Source organism: Hyperolius riggenbachi, chromosome 6 (assembly GCF_040937935.1).
Source record: "Hyperolius riggenbachi isolate aHypRig1 chromosome 6, aHypRig1.pri, whole genome shotgun sequence".
Classification (NCBI taxonomy): domain Eukaryota; kingdom Metazoa; phylum Chordata; class Amphibia; order Anura; family Hyperoliidae; genus Hyperolius; species Hyperolius riggenbachi.
In genome coordinates, this window is record NC_090651.1 from 113,249,021 (window position 1) to 113,266,538 (window position 17,518).

At 42.1% G+C, this 17,518-nt stretch overlaps 1 protein-coding gene across 2 annotated transcripts in view; it reads right to left on the minus strand.

The window, feature by feature from the left end:
* The window catches only part of FNBP1L (formin binding protein 1 like), a 236,485-nt gene that overhangs the window by 69,449 nt on the left and 149,518 nt on the right, over nt 1-17,518 (minus strand). For both annotated transcript variants that reach the window (XM_068239782.1, XM_068239778.1), the window contains exons 3-4: nt 6,948-7,001; nt 4,697-4,844 (exon numbers count right to left, since the gene is read on the minus strand). In XM_068239782.1, the coding sequence (XP_068095883.1) occupies nt 4,697-4,844; nt 6,948-7,001 (202 nt within the window). The remainder of the gene's footprint in view (nt 1-4,696; nt 4,845-6,947; nt 7,002-17,518) is intronic.

The following is a 17,518-nucleotide window of genomic DNA, read 5'->3' on the forward strand; positions in this document are numbered from 1 at the left end:
TCGTTTATTATTGCTAATCTTTCCGAGATGAGTATATCCATAATGATGGCATCCGCCATGTCCAGTGAAAGGTTGGGTTTTAGCCACTGACGTGCTATATGTAGACGAGCCGCCTTTGCCACATGCTGAGCTAGTCTATGTTGCGGATACTTCCATCTCTTAGGTTTGTGCCCTAATAATAATTGAAGGGGGTCAGGGGGGGAGGGGTATCTCGAGGGCTGTACTTATAGCCGAGGCCACCTGGGCCCAGTATTTCTTAGCTATCGGGCAGAACCACCAGGTATGTGCAAGATCACCTACTTGTCCACACCCTCTGAAGCAGAGGGGAGAACTATCCTTGGATTTAATGTGCATTTTCTGGGGGGTTATGTAGGTGCGGTGTAGAATTTTATAGTTAGTCTCAATATGAGAGAAATAGTTACTGCCTTTGGCTAAAGTCAGGCAGCACTTAGCCCATTGTTTCATGTCAAGTTCCTGCCCCAAGTCCTCCTCCCAGGCTTTCATCGACGGGAGTTTGTTTGGCTCTAGAGGTTGGGATATTATGGAGTATAAATAAGATATAAGTCCGCCCTCCAGCGGCCTCCGGCTGCACCAGTGCTCATAGGTAGTGAGCCTTGTGGGGACGGGGTTTGATTGTGTGAGGGCTTTCAGGTAGTGGTATATTTGAACAGCTCTGTAACTCTCTGTGGGAGGGTATTTAATATGTGAGCAAAATGTGGGCCAATTTGGGAATTTATCATTAATGAGAAAACTTGACAATGAGAGGAATTTATGTGACGCCCACCAGTGGAAGGGGCGTGAGTCCAGTCCAGGAGGGAAGTCAGGATTGCCAAGTATTGGCATTAGGACAGGTATGTTAGATTGTAACTTTTTGTTGAATCTCAGTCTCTGCCAGATGGAAAGTGAGTGGGCTGAAAGGGGTGATTGTCTTTTGTACTTTGCCAGGGAGAGGTGCGGAGACCACTGGAGGGCCGCCAAACTGATTGGTGACAGCAGATCGTCTTCTATTTCAGCCCAAAGTGGTCTGTTAAAGGTAGCATGAACTTGTGCCATCTGAGCTAGTTGAGCCGCTCTATAGTAGCTAAAGAGGTCAGGGACCCCCAGTCCCCCCCTGTCCCTATTAAGGTACATGACTGATTGTCTGATTCTACTCTTTTTATTATTTGCAATATATTTAAAGATTGAGGTTTGGAGGTCTTTTAAGGAGGCTTTGGTTATTTGTATCGGAAGTGATCTAAATAGATAGAGGATCCTTGGTAATAGATTCATACGTATGGATTGAATGCGTCCAGACCAGGAAATCGATGGAGAGTTCCACCTCAGCAGGTCTCCCTTCAGCTCGGACAGGACAGGTTTGTAATTTAATGCAAAAAGATTAGACGGGTCTGTAGAAATTTTTATGCCTAAATATGTAATATATTTGGGTTGATAAGATAGGCCCAGTTTATTAGCCAGGGCCTCTGCACTAAATTTGGTAAGGTTGGCAAACATTACCTCTGATTTGTTAATGTTCAAGGTGAGGCCGGAGAGTTGCCCAAATTGCTTAACTATTTGTAGTAAGTTTGGGATTGAAGTGTGAGGGGAAGAGAGGGTTAAAAGTAGATCATCTGCGAATAGGTTGGCTTTGTATTCAGATTTCTTAAGTTTTATGCCTTGGATGTCAATAGAGGACCTAATTTTATTCGCTAGAGGCTCAATTACTAGGGCGAATATGGCTGGGGATAGGGGGCAGCCTTGCCTGGTTCCTCTCCGGATAGGTATTGGTGTAGGGGAATCAGTGGGAAGCTTCAGGTGTGCCACAGGATTGGAGTATAGGGCGGTAACGGCATTTAAAAATGAACCCCCTATGCCAGCCCTCGACATGGTGGCATGCATAAAGGTCCAGTCTATTGTGTCAAATGCCTTTTCCATGTCGAGGGATAGCAAGGCAAACGGGGCTTTGGTGGCTCTAACTATATGTAGTATGTTAATTACTTTTCTCAGGTTGTCGGGGGCCTGGCGATGGGGGACAAAACCCACCTGGTCTCTATGGGTAAGAGGACCTAATACTTTATTCAGGCGGGCAACCAATATTGCTGTTAATATTTTGTAATCGAGATTTAGGAGAGATATAGGCCTATAATTTTTAATATCTAGTGGGTCACGTTTAGGCTTTGGAATCACTACTATTGTGGACTGAAGAAATTCGGGTGCTGGAACTTTGCCCTCTAAGATAGAATTACTGATAAAAGATTAGAGTACACCTGTCACTAGTTTAGCTCCTCTTTGTATTGAGGCCGCATTTAGCCAGTGATACCAGCTGTTGGCTAATGCTGGGAATACACGGGTCGATTTTGCCGCTCAATTCCGCGCCCGATTGTTTTCCGTGCTCGATTCTGCAGGCAATTCACTTATCTTCCATTCGTTTTTCTTATCTTTTCCCATTGTCCTCCATGCAGAATAGAGCACGGAAACGATCGAGCGCGAGATCGGACATGTCGGAAGTTATCTATTGAGCTATCTAAATGGCTCAAAATCGAGCTGTGTATTCCCAGCATTAGTGTAGCTCAACACCTTCTACACAAGCAGTCATCATACAGTTTGGATGTGGTCATGAGCAGGAAATCAGAGTCTTGCTGCTGTGGCTATAGGAATTATAAAGTTAAATTATAAAGGAATAATACATTTATAGCCAGCATTTGGACTCAAAAACTCATGTTTTCAACAATGCTAGTCTAGTTCCCATGTTCTATGTATGCATGTATCAACATCAACATTTAATAACATACATAATAAAAACAAACTTGTTTTTTTGACATATGTATTTACATTGTATGTACATTGGTGTGAAAGGGTCCTAAGAATGTAAAAGAAAAAACAAGCTAAGACTACATTACACGTTCTTAGAGCCAAGCCTGTCTAACAACTAAGAAAAAACCCGTCTGTTTTCCACATTTTCTTTTCTCCAAGGTAACAAGGGTTCTACAGTTTTTACCACTGGGGGCTCAGTTAGGTCTCCCTCACACTTCTCAGCACAGCTGGTTATGCTTTCGGAACGCAAAGCCCACAATAGCACGCCATCTGCGTTGCTGTGCATTGCGCTGCTGATCCCATTCACTACAGTGAATGGGTCAGCACTGCACTTTGACAAAAAAATGGTGTGCAGCAGTGGGATAGCGTATCGCACTGCTATGCGGTGCAGTCTGCACATCAGATGTTCCTGTTGTGTTGCGCACTACACACATTGCTGAAATGCACACAGCAATGCATATAGTGTGAATGAGGCCTTACATTGTAAGGACAGATTTTCAAATCACATCTTTTTACACACGCACAATGCTCGACATCTGAAGGGTTCAGGACTGGAACACTCGGATAACCGTTTGAGAACCAAGTGCTGAACAGATGCTTCACTCTGCTATAGCAGAACAACATGTCTGTTGCTATGGATTGCTGGGGGGGGGGGGGGGGGGGGTGTTTGTTGGCTAGACAGACAACACAAGGAGCACACTGGAGAGGCCTTCAGTAAGGAGGGTAATGCTAAGGAAACACGATACAATATTCCGGCAGATTTACCTGCCAGATAATTTTTTTTTGCCCAACATGTCCGATCTGAATTTCGATCGATTTTCCAAACAATTTCCATAAAAATGAATGGAGATCAATCGGAAAATTAATCCAAATTCAGATTGGACAGGTTGGAAAAAAAAATCAATCTGGCAGGTAAATGTCAGAAAATTGTATAGTGTGTACCTAGTATTAGGAGGGAAACAGATTCTGCCATCAAGTAGTGTCACTTAAAGTCTTGAGGGCAACCTGTACATCCATAGACTGTAGCTTGGGTACGAGTCTCAAGACAGGCATACACTATACATTAGTTTACACGATGATTAGTTTAATAAAACATATTGCAACAAATGCATTTGTATTACATGCAAAGTTGAAGTCAAAGGCACATGGAACACAGCATGACCAAGCGTCCAGAAGGACGAGAAACGGCCGTCGCGTGTAGCACCTCGGCTCCCGACACCCCACCTCCACTCCCACAGCCGACATCGCTATATAACAGGTTTATGTAAGCTTGATGCATCCCAGAATGAACTTTGTTGTCACTAATGTTGCAATGAAACCACTTTGGAACAGGAGGGATGGTGCACGTGCCTTTGTCTTCAACTTTGCATTCTTTGGATATCTTTCTTCATCTCAACCAGCGGAGCACACGTCCAGCAACACCACCCGGAGATGCCACCGCAGTGGTGAGATCATTTTTTCGTCTTTATAATATACTTGCACTAACTATACAGTATATACAAACTATATTTGGGAGTGCCACACAACTGTTTTCTTATTGTTGGCATTTGTATTAAATACTAGGGTCTTTTTTGACCTAAAGGCTATTCCAGTACGGATTTTGTATGGGCAGAGGGTGGTACATAATCCACATCTACACAACATGGAGTAGTGCAATGCTTGTGGTGGCAGCAAACCACCAATCAATATCCAATAAGGTATTTGATTAATCGGAGTTGAGAAGGAGTTTAAAATTTACTTGATCAAAAACTGATGGAGTATATATCATTTTTATGGTTTACCAGATCAGGCAAGCATTGCTAGGGTATGTCCTTAGCCATGTTTGAGTTAGTCTAATGGTGCTTGCACTACCATATATTCAACAAGTAACCACATACTCTACAGCTATCAAACACTGGAAACCTACCGATTTTCTCTCTGCTTTGAGCTCAAAGGAATATCTCATTATTTCTCCATAAACTCTGTGTCCCATCTCTTCTGCCACCACTTCTCTCTGTCCGGCATAGTCATTCAGCTCATTGAGGATGTTATAGAAGGCTATGCAGGATGTGAACCTATCATGGAATGATATGAAAACAAGGTCACTATAACAAGTTCACTGTCACACCAGAACACGGTCTTTAAATCCGCTTTGCAAATCACTAGGTTATATTTCTGTCCAGTGATGAAGCAAGCTCTGGCAAATCTTACCAAAAACTGTACTGTGGGAATTAAACACAATTTCAGTATATGGTTTAGGTAGCAGACATTAGAATTGCAAGCTGGGCATCATAATGCTCTAAGGGCAACTGGACCAGGCCGAGCACTCAACTGTCCTTGCTATAGTAAGCTGCCGGTTTTCGCAATTACTAGAAAGAAAACCTATGAACAGGAAACTTACTTAAAGGGACTCTGAGCAGTGCAGAAAACTATGGAAAGATGCATATCATTTTAAAGCCCTCTTTCTCCTCTTTCCAATGATATATAAATCGCTGCCCTACACCTTTTAGTTTTCACTATTCTCGCAATTGAAATTGCCGCGGCTGCGATTTCGATCGCGAAAATAGAGAAAACTAAAAGGCGTAGGGCGCCGGTTTATATATCATTGGAAAGAGGAGAAAGAGCTTAAAAATGATATGCATCTTTCCATAGTTTTTGCACTGCTCGGAGTCCCTTTAACCACTTCAGCCTACAGTGTCGTTTCACCTTATGCATCCGAGCAACTTTTAACCTCCCATTCATCCGCCAATAATATTATCACTACTTATCACAATTAATTAATCTATATCTTATTTTTCCCGCCACCAAGTAGGCTTTCTTTGGGTGGTACATTTTGCAAAGAATTATTTTTTCTAAATGCATTTTAATGGGAATATTAAGAAAAAAATGGAAAAAAATTCATTTCTCAGTTTTCAGCCTCTATAACTTTAAAGGGAAGGTTCAAGCAAAATAAAAAAAAAAAAAAGGAGTTTCACTTACCTGGGGCTTCTATCAGCCCCATGCAGACATCCTGTGCCCTCGTAGTCACTCACTGCTGCTCCAGTCCCCCGCTGGCAGCTTGCCGACCTCAGAGGTCGGCGGGACGCATTGCGTACATTTTTACGCATTACTGGTTCAATGCGTAAAAATGTACGCATTGAACCAGTAACGCGTAAAAATGTATGCGTTAATGTTCCTGCACTAGCGGGAATGCGTAAAAATGTACGCAATGCGTCCCGCCGACCTCCGAGGTCGGCAAGCTGCCAGCGGGGGACTGGAGCAGCAGCGAGTGACTATGAGGGCACAGGATGGCTGCATGGGGCTGGTAGAAGCCCCAGGTAAGTGAAACTGATTTTTTTATTTTGCTTGGACCTTCCCTTTAAAATAATACAGGATACCATAATTAAAACCCACATATTTTATTTGTCCCGGTTATTACAACATTTAAATTATGTCCCTATAACAATGTATGGCTTCAATATTTTATTTGGAAATAATGGTGCATTTTTTCAAATTGCGTCCATCACGATTTACAAGCTTAGAATTTAAAAAAAAAATTATAGTAATATACTCTCTTGACATGCATATTTAAAAAAAAAAAATTCAGACCCTTGGGTAACAATTTATTTTTTATTTATTGTATTTTTCTTTTTATAACAAATTGTATTTGCGTTTTTTTGGAGTGGGGAGGTAAACAGGTAATTTTAAATGTAATTGATTGTGTATACTTAAAAAAAAAAATTGTATGTACATGTAGTTTTACTATTTGGCCACAAGATGGCCACAGTGATTTTTTTGGTTTTTAATCCTGTAAGCAAGAGCTCTCGCTTACAGGAACTGAAGGGATGATGTGAGACATAGAAAAATCGCGGCTTTTCAGAGAAGGGGAAGTGGAAGGCGGCAGGAGCACGCCCGGCGCAGCAGCAGCAGGACAGGCTATCTGGACGGATATTCCCTAGGAAATAAAGCACTTTCAATGATGTGATGCAAGGATTTAGTCTTATTTCTTGTTCTGACCTCTAGGGAGCGATCAAAAACAGCAACAAAAAACCTAGCAGGGTTCTCTTCCTTTCCTCACACAGGACTTCCTACCCAGCAGACAAGATGCACTAAGCATATGGAATTATTTGTATGTCCCTATGTGCTTTACTTCAAAGCAGTACGGGCTATTACTTTCACATTTAAAATAATATACAAACCTGGGCTCTTCATCTTTAGTAGACCTCTTGGGACAATACTTCTTTACCAGATTCCTGAAAAACAAAAAAATATATATTATAAACTGGCAGACCAGACAAGCTACTTTTCAACAAGTATAAGAAAAAAAATAATTCAGAGAAAATACATTACAAAAATCAACAACTGCAATTAAACTGTCATCTACACTTCTTGTATTAATCAGGCGACAGGACACAAAACACAATTCTCTATTGGATGTGATGGACCGTGTTCTTCTGGCACTACAGTACATATGATAATGGGTAACATGTCAACAGAATGACAATTACATATGAAGAATTAATCTGAGCTTCGATAAATTTAAAGTAGTTGGAATCAGCCCCACCACAGTCAGTCTGCAAGCCACACACACTACATAAGCAGCTATACAACTGGTCAGTGGATTCCATGACAGTTGCTAAGTGTCCACGTACAATTAACTTCAAGGTAGACTTGCGTAAAAAAAAAAAAAAAAATGAATTTAGGCATAGTCTCCAATTAAGTGTATAAGCAGTTTTCAAGATTGATCTACCTCTGCCTCCCTCCCCTACTGCATAAAGCAAATCTATAGTAGCACTGTATCATATCTGAACATAGAAAGGCAGCAGGACAGGAAACACTTGCACAACAATCTTATGCTGGGTACACAGATTTTCTGGCCGATTTACTGTCAGATCGCTTATTTTCAACATGTCCGATCTGCTTTCCGATCGATTTCCGTCTGCAGTATATGGGCAGGCAACAGGTCAATCTGATCAGAGAGAGATCTGTCTCTTGGTCAATCTGTCTATACATTGCAAGATGTAGGAGTACCTTAAAGAACAAGCGACACCCATGCTAACCTAGAAATAAAATAAAAAACACATATATAAGTAGATAAATACTACCTCTACTTACATAACAGATGTATTGTGCTATCCACGTAATGATTCCTGTGAATTTTACAAAGGAAAAGCAGAAAATCCTTTTCTAGGCAGTGGCCATCTTGCCAAGCTAATGCTGACATCATATCCTCCCTGACTCTTGTTTTCCCCCCTCCCTTATCTTGCTCATTGTGTATTCATTAGCTGCCCTCCTCCCAGAGTCTTTTTTTTTTATTATTTACACATCCAATCACTGAGTCACCTCAGCCTTGCTTGTAAACACAAGTGATCTGCTAGGCAGGGAAATAAATGGAAGAGGAGGAAAATATTATAGATAAAAAGAACTCCCAGCATTCAAAAGAACTCCCAGCATTCAACTTTTTGGCACTGTTTGGCACTAGGGCCAGTGCTCCTATAGTATGTAATAACTCCAAACCATAACAGCAGAAAAAAATTTTGAATGCAGGTTTAGCATCTTTATCACTTAATACACTCAGACCAGTTGCTGTTGAAATTTGATTTTTATGGTGACGATACCGCTTTAATGCTTTTAGCTATAGGCACCGAACAAGCATGCAGATTAGAGGTTTAGTTGACAGCCAGGCAACTAGTATTTAAAAGGAAATAAATATGGCAGCCTACATATGTCTCACAGCGGGTTCCTTTTAAACAGCTTAAAATGATGTAAAATAAATAATGGTCGTAGATTACATTATTGATCAAAGGCCCACAATGACGTTACTAATACATTGTTCAGATCAATCACTCATTTAGATTCTGCCATTCATGGCCACCATAGTGAACTGCACACGTCAGTCTACCATCCGATAGCACAAGGCGTGCTGAGACTCTCGCTTCAGCTGCAAACAAAAGCCGACAAGTATTGTACAACGGCAGAAAGAACATTGAAGGAATACAAAATTGAAATGCCAATGCTGAATCCTCAGTTATGGCAGAAGATCCATAATAATCATATCTAACCTCTCATCTACAGGGGGCAGCACAAATCTCTAGCTCCCTGGAAATGTGAGCGACCAGACAGCACAATGTAGTGTTTATGCTGGAGAGAAAATACACGGAGCTGTTTAATGTGCAAATGAGCTGAACAGTTTTAGCTTACTGAGCTCCGAGATACATTCTCCTGTCACTGTGAAAAGAAACACCACACACAATATAAAGCAAATTAGTGATTCCAGCCACCCAGGAGCATGTTTACAACACTCACAAATCATTTTCCCCAATAAATCAGCACACCCCATTTTTTCTTTTTCTGGATTTTTTTTTATCCATGCAGATTCTAAATACACTTAATTATTATTCATTAGGTGAAATCCATAACAATGTGGTATCCTAGCAACGGAGCACCGGCCCTTTCAGAAAATGGGTCCCACTGGCTTTTACCGATAGCAGGAAGTAAACTGTTTCACAGAGCATGCAAATAAGAGGTGATAACTCTTCCCTGTGTGCCAGGAACAATCTCCTAGAAACTTGCTCAGAATTGCCTCCAGCACTACCAAATTTTACGAGTTAATCTTTTCTTGAGGCCGGCAGAGGTGGTTAAATCCAGGGCTGTATCAGGAACATTTACAATGGGGGAAATAGGGTAAAGATTGGGATTCATGCATTATACAGGCCAGGTTATATATATATTGATAGATGCAACAAATACACAGTATTACATTCATATATCATCTCACTGTATGTCTTTAAAGGGAACCTGAACAAAAAATTAAGTAAAGACACGATGTACCTGCAAATTAATATGACATACTTCGCTTACTGTCCGTTCCTCTCAAAAGCTCACAACAATGATTCCTTCCAGTTCTGACTAGATTTTGCCAGAACTGAAATATATTAGTTGCTGTCAGTTATAACTGAAAGGTCAACTGATGAACAAGGTAATGTCCATGTTTCCCTATAACACAAGTGGGCAATATTAGTATAACTGTTAGAGGGTCATTGTTATTTTCAAAATGGAGGACGGAGAATTCCATTGATCACAGTGGACAAACAAGACGTGGGAGAGGAGAAAGACTGATGAGTAGACTACACGGTATGACGGGTGTATGTTTATTTTGACTTTTAATGTTCAGTTCAGGTTTGCATAAATTACTTATTCTATTAATACACTTGCCTAGGTAACACTGGTTTTGCAGTGGTTGATCCACCATCATTCAGGGCATACCAATGGAACCGCCAATAATTTCTATAGGACCGATGTTCGCACAGGAATTGTCAGTCACAACTACTGATTGTGGTTCTAGAACGCTGCATGCAAATGCTAGATGGATGCCTGGGAATGTGGTAGCAAGGCAGCTGACAGGTGATTGCGTGAAAGAAAAAACCTAGCCCTCCCTAACCCCACAACAGGCTTTTTATCAAGCATCTGAGGATCCCCCCACTAATCACCTGTCCCCTGCTTCATACAACTGGACATTTGCATGTGAAAGCATACGTGGTCAGTGGCTGATCTGAGGCAGTTAGGAAGCTGTAACCGTACTGCGCCCAAGCGTCTGTGTGAACTAGCCTTTAGGCCTCATTCACACTAATATTCACAGACACTGAAAAGAACAGCGCTCAGTTTGAATTAAAAAATGTATGCTGGGCTTAAAGTGGGTCTACAAACTTGGGGGAAAAAAAGGTAAATCTATGCAACTAGTATCCAGTACTGCTGGACACCAGTTCACAACCTCTAAATGAGCTTCCAGTCTAATGAGCAAAATCCTTTACGTCTAAATGTGCGAGAAAGCCAATTACTCAGGGACAGCTCACACAAAACATAAATTACTTAAAATCCCGCCAAAAGTGAAGATGACAAATTCTTAAGGCAGTCATGGTGAATGTAAATTATCCTCGGAATGGAACTATTCAAGTTCATAAACCTTTTACACAGCGGAGCTCCTGTCCATACAGACTCCTGTCACCTCAGGTACACTGTAATAACCTCTAGAGACCTCTAGCACTTGGCCACCACACTGTAAAAAGATCAAGGTTTTAACAATTGCTCAATACCTATTTACTGTGAACTGCAAGCCAGCCTCCTCATGTATAATGCAGGGGTTTGGGGAAATGTAGTCTAGTTTACATTGTTCCTATGTTTAGGGTTATCTGGTCAAACCTTACTGACCTGCCTCCTGGCAGAATCTAGAAGGAAAAGGAAGTGACCTGTGGAGCAGCTCACCAAGTAGATTTGACCAATGAAAAGGAGGTAAAATATCCACCACTTTGCTACTACACATTTCTGCATCCACTTACCATCCTGATAGCCATTAGAATTTGCCCCATTTGGGTTTTTGTAGAGCTTTAGGTAGAACTGAGAAAAAGGCCACAAGAACCCAATGCCTGGTACACACAATGAGATTTCTCTGGCAGCTTTACTGCCAGATAGATTATTTCCAACATGTCCAATCTGATTTCCGATCGATTTTCGTTTCACACCTATTGGAAATTGATCGGATATCAGATTGGACATGTTGGAGATCGATATAGCAGTAAATCAACCAGAAAATCTCACCGGGTGTACCAGGCATAAGGCAATCATATGTATGAATGGTGGGCGGGGTATTTACAATTTTCACACAGCCACTTATCCCAGTCATAGATCAAGACCTTTTTTTCCCTGCTCTCAGGGGTTAGCTAGGCCAGACAAATGGGCTAGCAGCAGGGTAAATAACATTTTTTATGGCTGCAATGTTCAGTAATTCCATGTGTAGAAGAGAAGAAGCCATTTCCTATCAATTCTCAGAGATAGGACCCCAATTACCAATTGATACGAGTCGCATGGCATTCTATGCAGACTCTATGCAGATGGCAAGCACTAGTGGCCAGTCTGTCATATGGACAGTAGACCAAAGACAGCGTACACTAATATGTGCACAGGTGGGGGGGGGGGGGGGTTGGGCTCATCTGATACTGTGGGAACACCCAGCTATACTCTGGGAGATGGGGTGGTTGCCCAATACTGGGGGGGGGGGGGGGGGGGGGATTTTGTTTAATCCCGGGGGAATACCTCGCTCGACTTAGGGAGGGGGGTTGCCTAATAGTTGGTGCACACCTGCCTATACTTGGAGGGGATTTTGCCTAATACTGCGGATACACCTCGCTCTACCTAGAGGGGGATGGGTGTCCAATACTGGGGCACACCTGGCTATACCTGGGGAGGGGGCTGGCTAATCATGTGGGCTCATCTGTCTATCTGTACTTTGGGAGGAGGGGATGCTTAATACTGGGGAACAACTGACCATATTTTGGGAGGGGGGGGCTACCTAATACCAGAGGTTCATCTGACAATCTATACTTAGGGAGGGGAACTACCCAATACTCGGACGTGCACAATTTGGGGGGAGGGGCGGGGGGAGGATTTTGGAATCTCTGCCACTGTTGCTAGAGAACCTTGTCCAAACCCTGACTCGATCAGAACTTTATTTGGCTGCAGTCAGTTGCTCACTCTGTACACCAGCAACTATTGTTGCTATAGATCGTAAGATGAAGCTGCATTTATGTGTCGATTTAGGCAGATCCAATCATTATGTCTGTGGGCACTTTAAGATTTCTGTAATTATCAGATTTGTCATTCTGTTTGAGGCAGATTTTATTTTAAAGCGGACCCAAACCAAACATTTTTTTGATTCAAAATATTTAGTTGCACCACTCTGACACATACAAAGCTAAACAAACACTCCTTCAAGCCTATGAGCATTTCAGTTCATGCTCTTCACCCTTCTCTTTTCATAACTAGGGTTATACAGGTGGCAGCCATTAGCAATTCCTCCTTTGTTAGACACCTGCTACTCCACCAGTTTGCCGGATTATTTCCCGGCAATATGAAAGGAAGGGAGGGGTTTCTCCAATAAATGTGAAATATTTTATATTTGTCATCATGCAGCCGAAAAAAGGGCTTCTATTTATTATTATAATTTAGAAAATAAATGTTATTTCTGAAATCTTGTATTTTTAATTTGGGTCCACTTTAAGCAAAGCACACCTACCGTCTTTCCCCTAAAGTAAGACATCCTCTGAATATAAGACCTAGCTAATATTTTGCTTCTTCTCTAAATAGAAGGCATCCCCCGAATATAAGACATCCCCAGCCGAGTAGTCGACACATACCGCTAATGGGCTGAGGTGTCTGAGGTCTCTGGGACACTATTTATGCCAGGCTGCGTGCTATCACTCTGTGCAGCTCATCACCTCCTTCCCTATTAGTTAACACAGCCTGTTTCTAATTGGACGTGATGTCTCGGATGCGGAATCATGCTCCATTTTTTGACCAATCACAACACTCGCTGCTACTCAGCGAGTGCATTGATTGGCCCAATCACGGAGCCATGATTCCGCCTCCCAGACTGCTTGAACGGGCAGTACCATATAGCGGCTTCACACAGGCGGCCAGCGTGGGGACACATTGTGCAGTGCCAATCAGGCACTTGTCATGTCATCCTTCCACACAGCAGATTTATTACCTGTGTGCTGGGATGACATGACAGGTGCCTGATCGGCACTGTAACTCTGCCAATGAGGAGCAATAAAGGGGGGGGCCGCATGGGGACACTTCCTGCAGTGCCGATCAGGCACTTGTCATGTCATCCTTGCACACTGCAAGTTTATCAACCATGTGCAGGGATGACATGGCAGGTGTCTAATCAGCACTGTATCTGAGCAATGAGCAGCAGGCAGAGGCGGCCAGCATTGGACACATCATGCAATTCCAATATAAGACATCCCCTGAAAATAAGCCCTAGCACACCTTTTGGAGCAAAAATTAATATAAGACATTTTCGGGGAAACACGGTAGTGCTGTACAGGATTTCCCTTGATGCAGTACCATTTTGGCCCAGCAGAGGGAAGAAAATATGAAACAAGCTGCAGTGCTGCAACAAAACAGTCCCCTATGCTGCCCCCAGTTCAACAGCCCAAAGCAGTGCAGACAAAACCTGGAAGTCATATTTTAAGTCAATTCCAAACAGAGAAAAAAAAAATGCATGAAAGTATTGCAACAACAACTAAAACGTATGGGCATTTTTACATGATGAATCATGGAGCTACCGATTTGCATGCATGCCTAAAAATACAAGAAAGACAAGATTATTGCTTTAAGAAGGGACAAAGTTTCACCTTGGCAATGATAAGGCGGAGATTATGAGTCTTGGCTTGTGTGTTTTCCTGAAAACAATCTCCCTTTATAGAAGGAGCACAGAGTCCTCTGATGGCAGTCCCAGTCAGGAAGTGAAAGTCTTGTTTATCACGGATAACCAAAAAAAGGTACAGGAAAACACCATGCCTGCACATCAGAGATTTAGCAAGAAGCTGAGAATGTCACTGCTAATTAAAGCACAATAACAAGCAGGGGAAGGAGAATGTGTTATACAGATAACTAATGTACAGTATGTGCAGCATACTGCACTGTGCTGTGTCACTGAACCACTTCAAGCAGTAGGAGTAAGGATAGGCTGGGAAGGATAGCAGCTATAGTAATAGAAACTGGAGACGCCATACCTCCCAACTTTCTGATGTAGAGGGGGGGGGGGGGGGGGACACACCTGTAAGACTCGCCCCTGTTACACCCCAAGTCCTGAATACCACTAAGAATTCATATAAGAAAAAAAAACGTGTTTTATCATTCAAATCAACTGGTCTTTTTATCGTCGTCAGTTTGCCTTCTCAGTAACATTTGAAAACGATAAATATTTTAACTTAAAGAGAATCTGTACTCTAATACTCTTACACTAAAAAGCATAGCATTCTATTCCTTATTTTCTCCTGTGCCCCTCTGCGCTGTTTCTGCCACTCTCTGCTGCAATCCTGGCTTGTAATTAACAGTTTTAGGCAGTGTTTACAAACAAACTAACCAGCTTGTGATAGGCTCATATAAACAGAGTGTGAGTCATACAGAGTGTGCAGGGGGCCTGCAGAGGGTGTGTATCGTTTCTATCCAATCACAAGCAGCCCTGCACATTCTACACATTCAAGCCTTAGCCCGACAGACACGACAGAGGAAAGGAGATAAGATTTATTACAGAGACAGTGCAATTAGGAAAGGCTGCAGTAAGCCAAAGCACATTAGAACAGGCATAGGAACTTATAGGATAGAAGAACTAAGGCTGAAAAATTTGTTACAGAGTCTCTTTAAAAGGGAAGGTAATGGGAAAAGTCAATTAGACATTTTCAGAAATACATAGATTATGCATTAAGCGGTGGTTGCATGATCGTGCGCCTGTACCCACATTGAGAGATCCCATAAACGACAGTTTGTCGCTCGGAAAAACAAAACGCTGATCGAGTGGAAAATCATTGGAAGAATTGTGAGGTGGGTATGGGCCTTTAGGGCTGATTTACACTACAACAGCTTTTTAAACGTTAAGAGATTTTAAAAGCTCTTGCTAATGCAATGCTATGGGGGATTTTTACAAAATCACATTGCTCCAGTGTGAACACTCACATAGGATAACATCAGCAAGAACTTTTAAAATCACAAAGCGCTTAGAAAAGCTCTTGAAGTGTGAATGAGCCCTTAGATGGCCCCAGCGGTACAGCTAATGCACGGTTACCCAGCGCAGCACAAAAACCTTGAGCACAGCGTCTGTTCATTAGTGACATCATAAATAGCAAGTCGCATACGACATCCACTTCAGAATAAACCAGGTTCAGGGGCCCTGGGACATTTGCAACCTCTGCACTTGCTGCTATGCATACAATGACACGGTTATTCCTAACTTTCAAAGCAAGACATAAAATCTGAAAAGTGTCAGGAGACAATCATGGACTGGCATAGCAAACAGAACTCACTATAAAAAATGTATGCAGCTTCTGCAGTAGTTCAGCTGTGTGTAGTATAAACACGGATGAAATGACTTGTATTTACACAGTACACATGATTATACTAATTTTTCATTTCCACTGTGTTCAGTTGCTCCGAGGTTGATTGAGGAATAGAACACTTAATTGCACAGCATTGTGTATTTTAAGCAAAGGTTTTACAAAAGGCAGACAAATTAACATAAGCAGCAGATCCGCTAGTTTACACTACAAAGGGGCTATAAAGAGAGAAAAAGGCCCAGTGCACACCAATAACCTCTAGCAGATCCACAAAACGCTAGAGGTTTTTGAAGCAGAATTCAGAGCGATTCTAGGCATGTATAGAGGGGTTTTCTAAACATGCCTAGTGTTTTTTGGAGTGTTTTTGTGTAGCAGATTACAAATATTGTTACAGTAAAGCTGTTACTGAACAGCTTCTGTAACAAAAACACCTGGAAAACCGCTCTGATCTAGTGTTTCTCAGAGCGGTTTTACACTTTCCTATACTTTAACATTGAGACAGAAACGCCTCAGAAATCTAAAAAAATGCTGCAGCCCCCGAGTTTGCGTATGTGAAAAAAAAGCCGCTCTGGTGTGCACCATCCCATTCACTTTCTTTAGCCAAGCGGTTTCCCCCCTGCAAGCGTTTTAATAAACACTCCAGAACTGCTCTGGTGTGCACCAGCCCAAAAAGAAAGAAAAAGTGTAAAGTATTACTCAGGAATTATGTGCATACAAATCACATTTTACTTACCAGCGAGATGCATTGATCAGAGGGAAATCTGATTTAAGCTGAATACCCACCACACGACCTCGGAAGATGGATTGGGGTACCGCTGGAACAAGCAGTGGGCGCAAATGCAACTTTGCACAATTGCAGTAATTAGCATGGGGGTTAATGGGGGATCAAAACAACCGTCCATGATGAGATCAGTCATGATGATGGTTCAAAACTAATGACTGACGCGGGTAATCATCTGTCGTAGATCGTGTAACAAACTTTCGCTAAACGATGTTATGAGATATCGTGCTAAAGGTTGTTAGCCGATTAACTATTTGATGCAAAAATCTTCTGGTCGGCCTTCTCCACATTATAAATCAGCAGCGCTACCGCAAGCGCTGATCGATTTATGGAGCGATTTTGAAAACGCTTTTCTAAGTGCTTTCAGAGCGATTTGCGCTTAGAAAGGCGCTTTTCTAAGCACTTTTATGAAGCAATGTTTTTCTCAGGTCAAGCACCTTCCCCTCCTTTTGGGGGCTGGTCGCTCTTGAAGTGACAGATTAATGCCCATGTATAAATACAGTTCTGTGCCAATAAAACGGCTTAGAATAAACACTGTAGTCATAATAATAAAAAATCCCCTCTCCTCAGATGACAAGCTGACCGTTTACAAGCATCAGAAGTTGCCACTATAAATCTAGATCAAAATTTACAGAAGTACAGCTTCCAGTTACGAATGATCCATACAGCCTGGATTGCACTGTTGATATTAACATACTGACAGGCATTACAAACAAGCATTATGGATCAGAGCACAGATGTATATGGCACATTCTGCATTAAGTAAACATAAGTGAGTCAGTCAGCAAATACAGCAGTACCAAGATACATCAGGAGGGAGGAGCCTGCCCATATGAGCTCACAGTAGTCAGATTGCTAAGTGAAGAGCAATGAGCAAAGACAGGCAAACCCCTTGTTTCGCTTCTTACTCTACCCCTTCCTAGGCTGCTTAATAGTGCAACACCTGGCATCCCTCTTCTCCTCTCCATTCAACAGGACATTACTGTGTGTATGTATAAGGCCTCTTGCACACTGCATGCATTTCAGATTCCGATTCCGCTTTTTAATCTGTTTTTACATCCGATTCCGATTCAGATTTTTAATCTTAACTGCA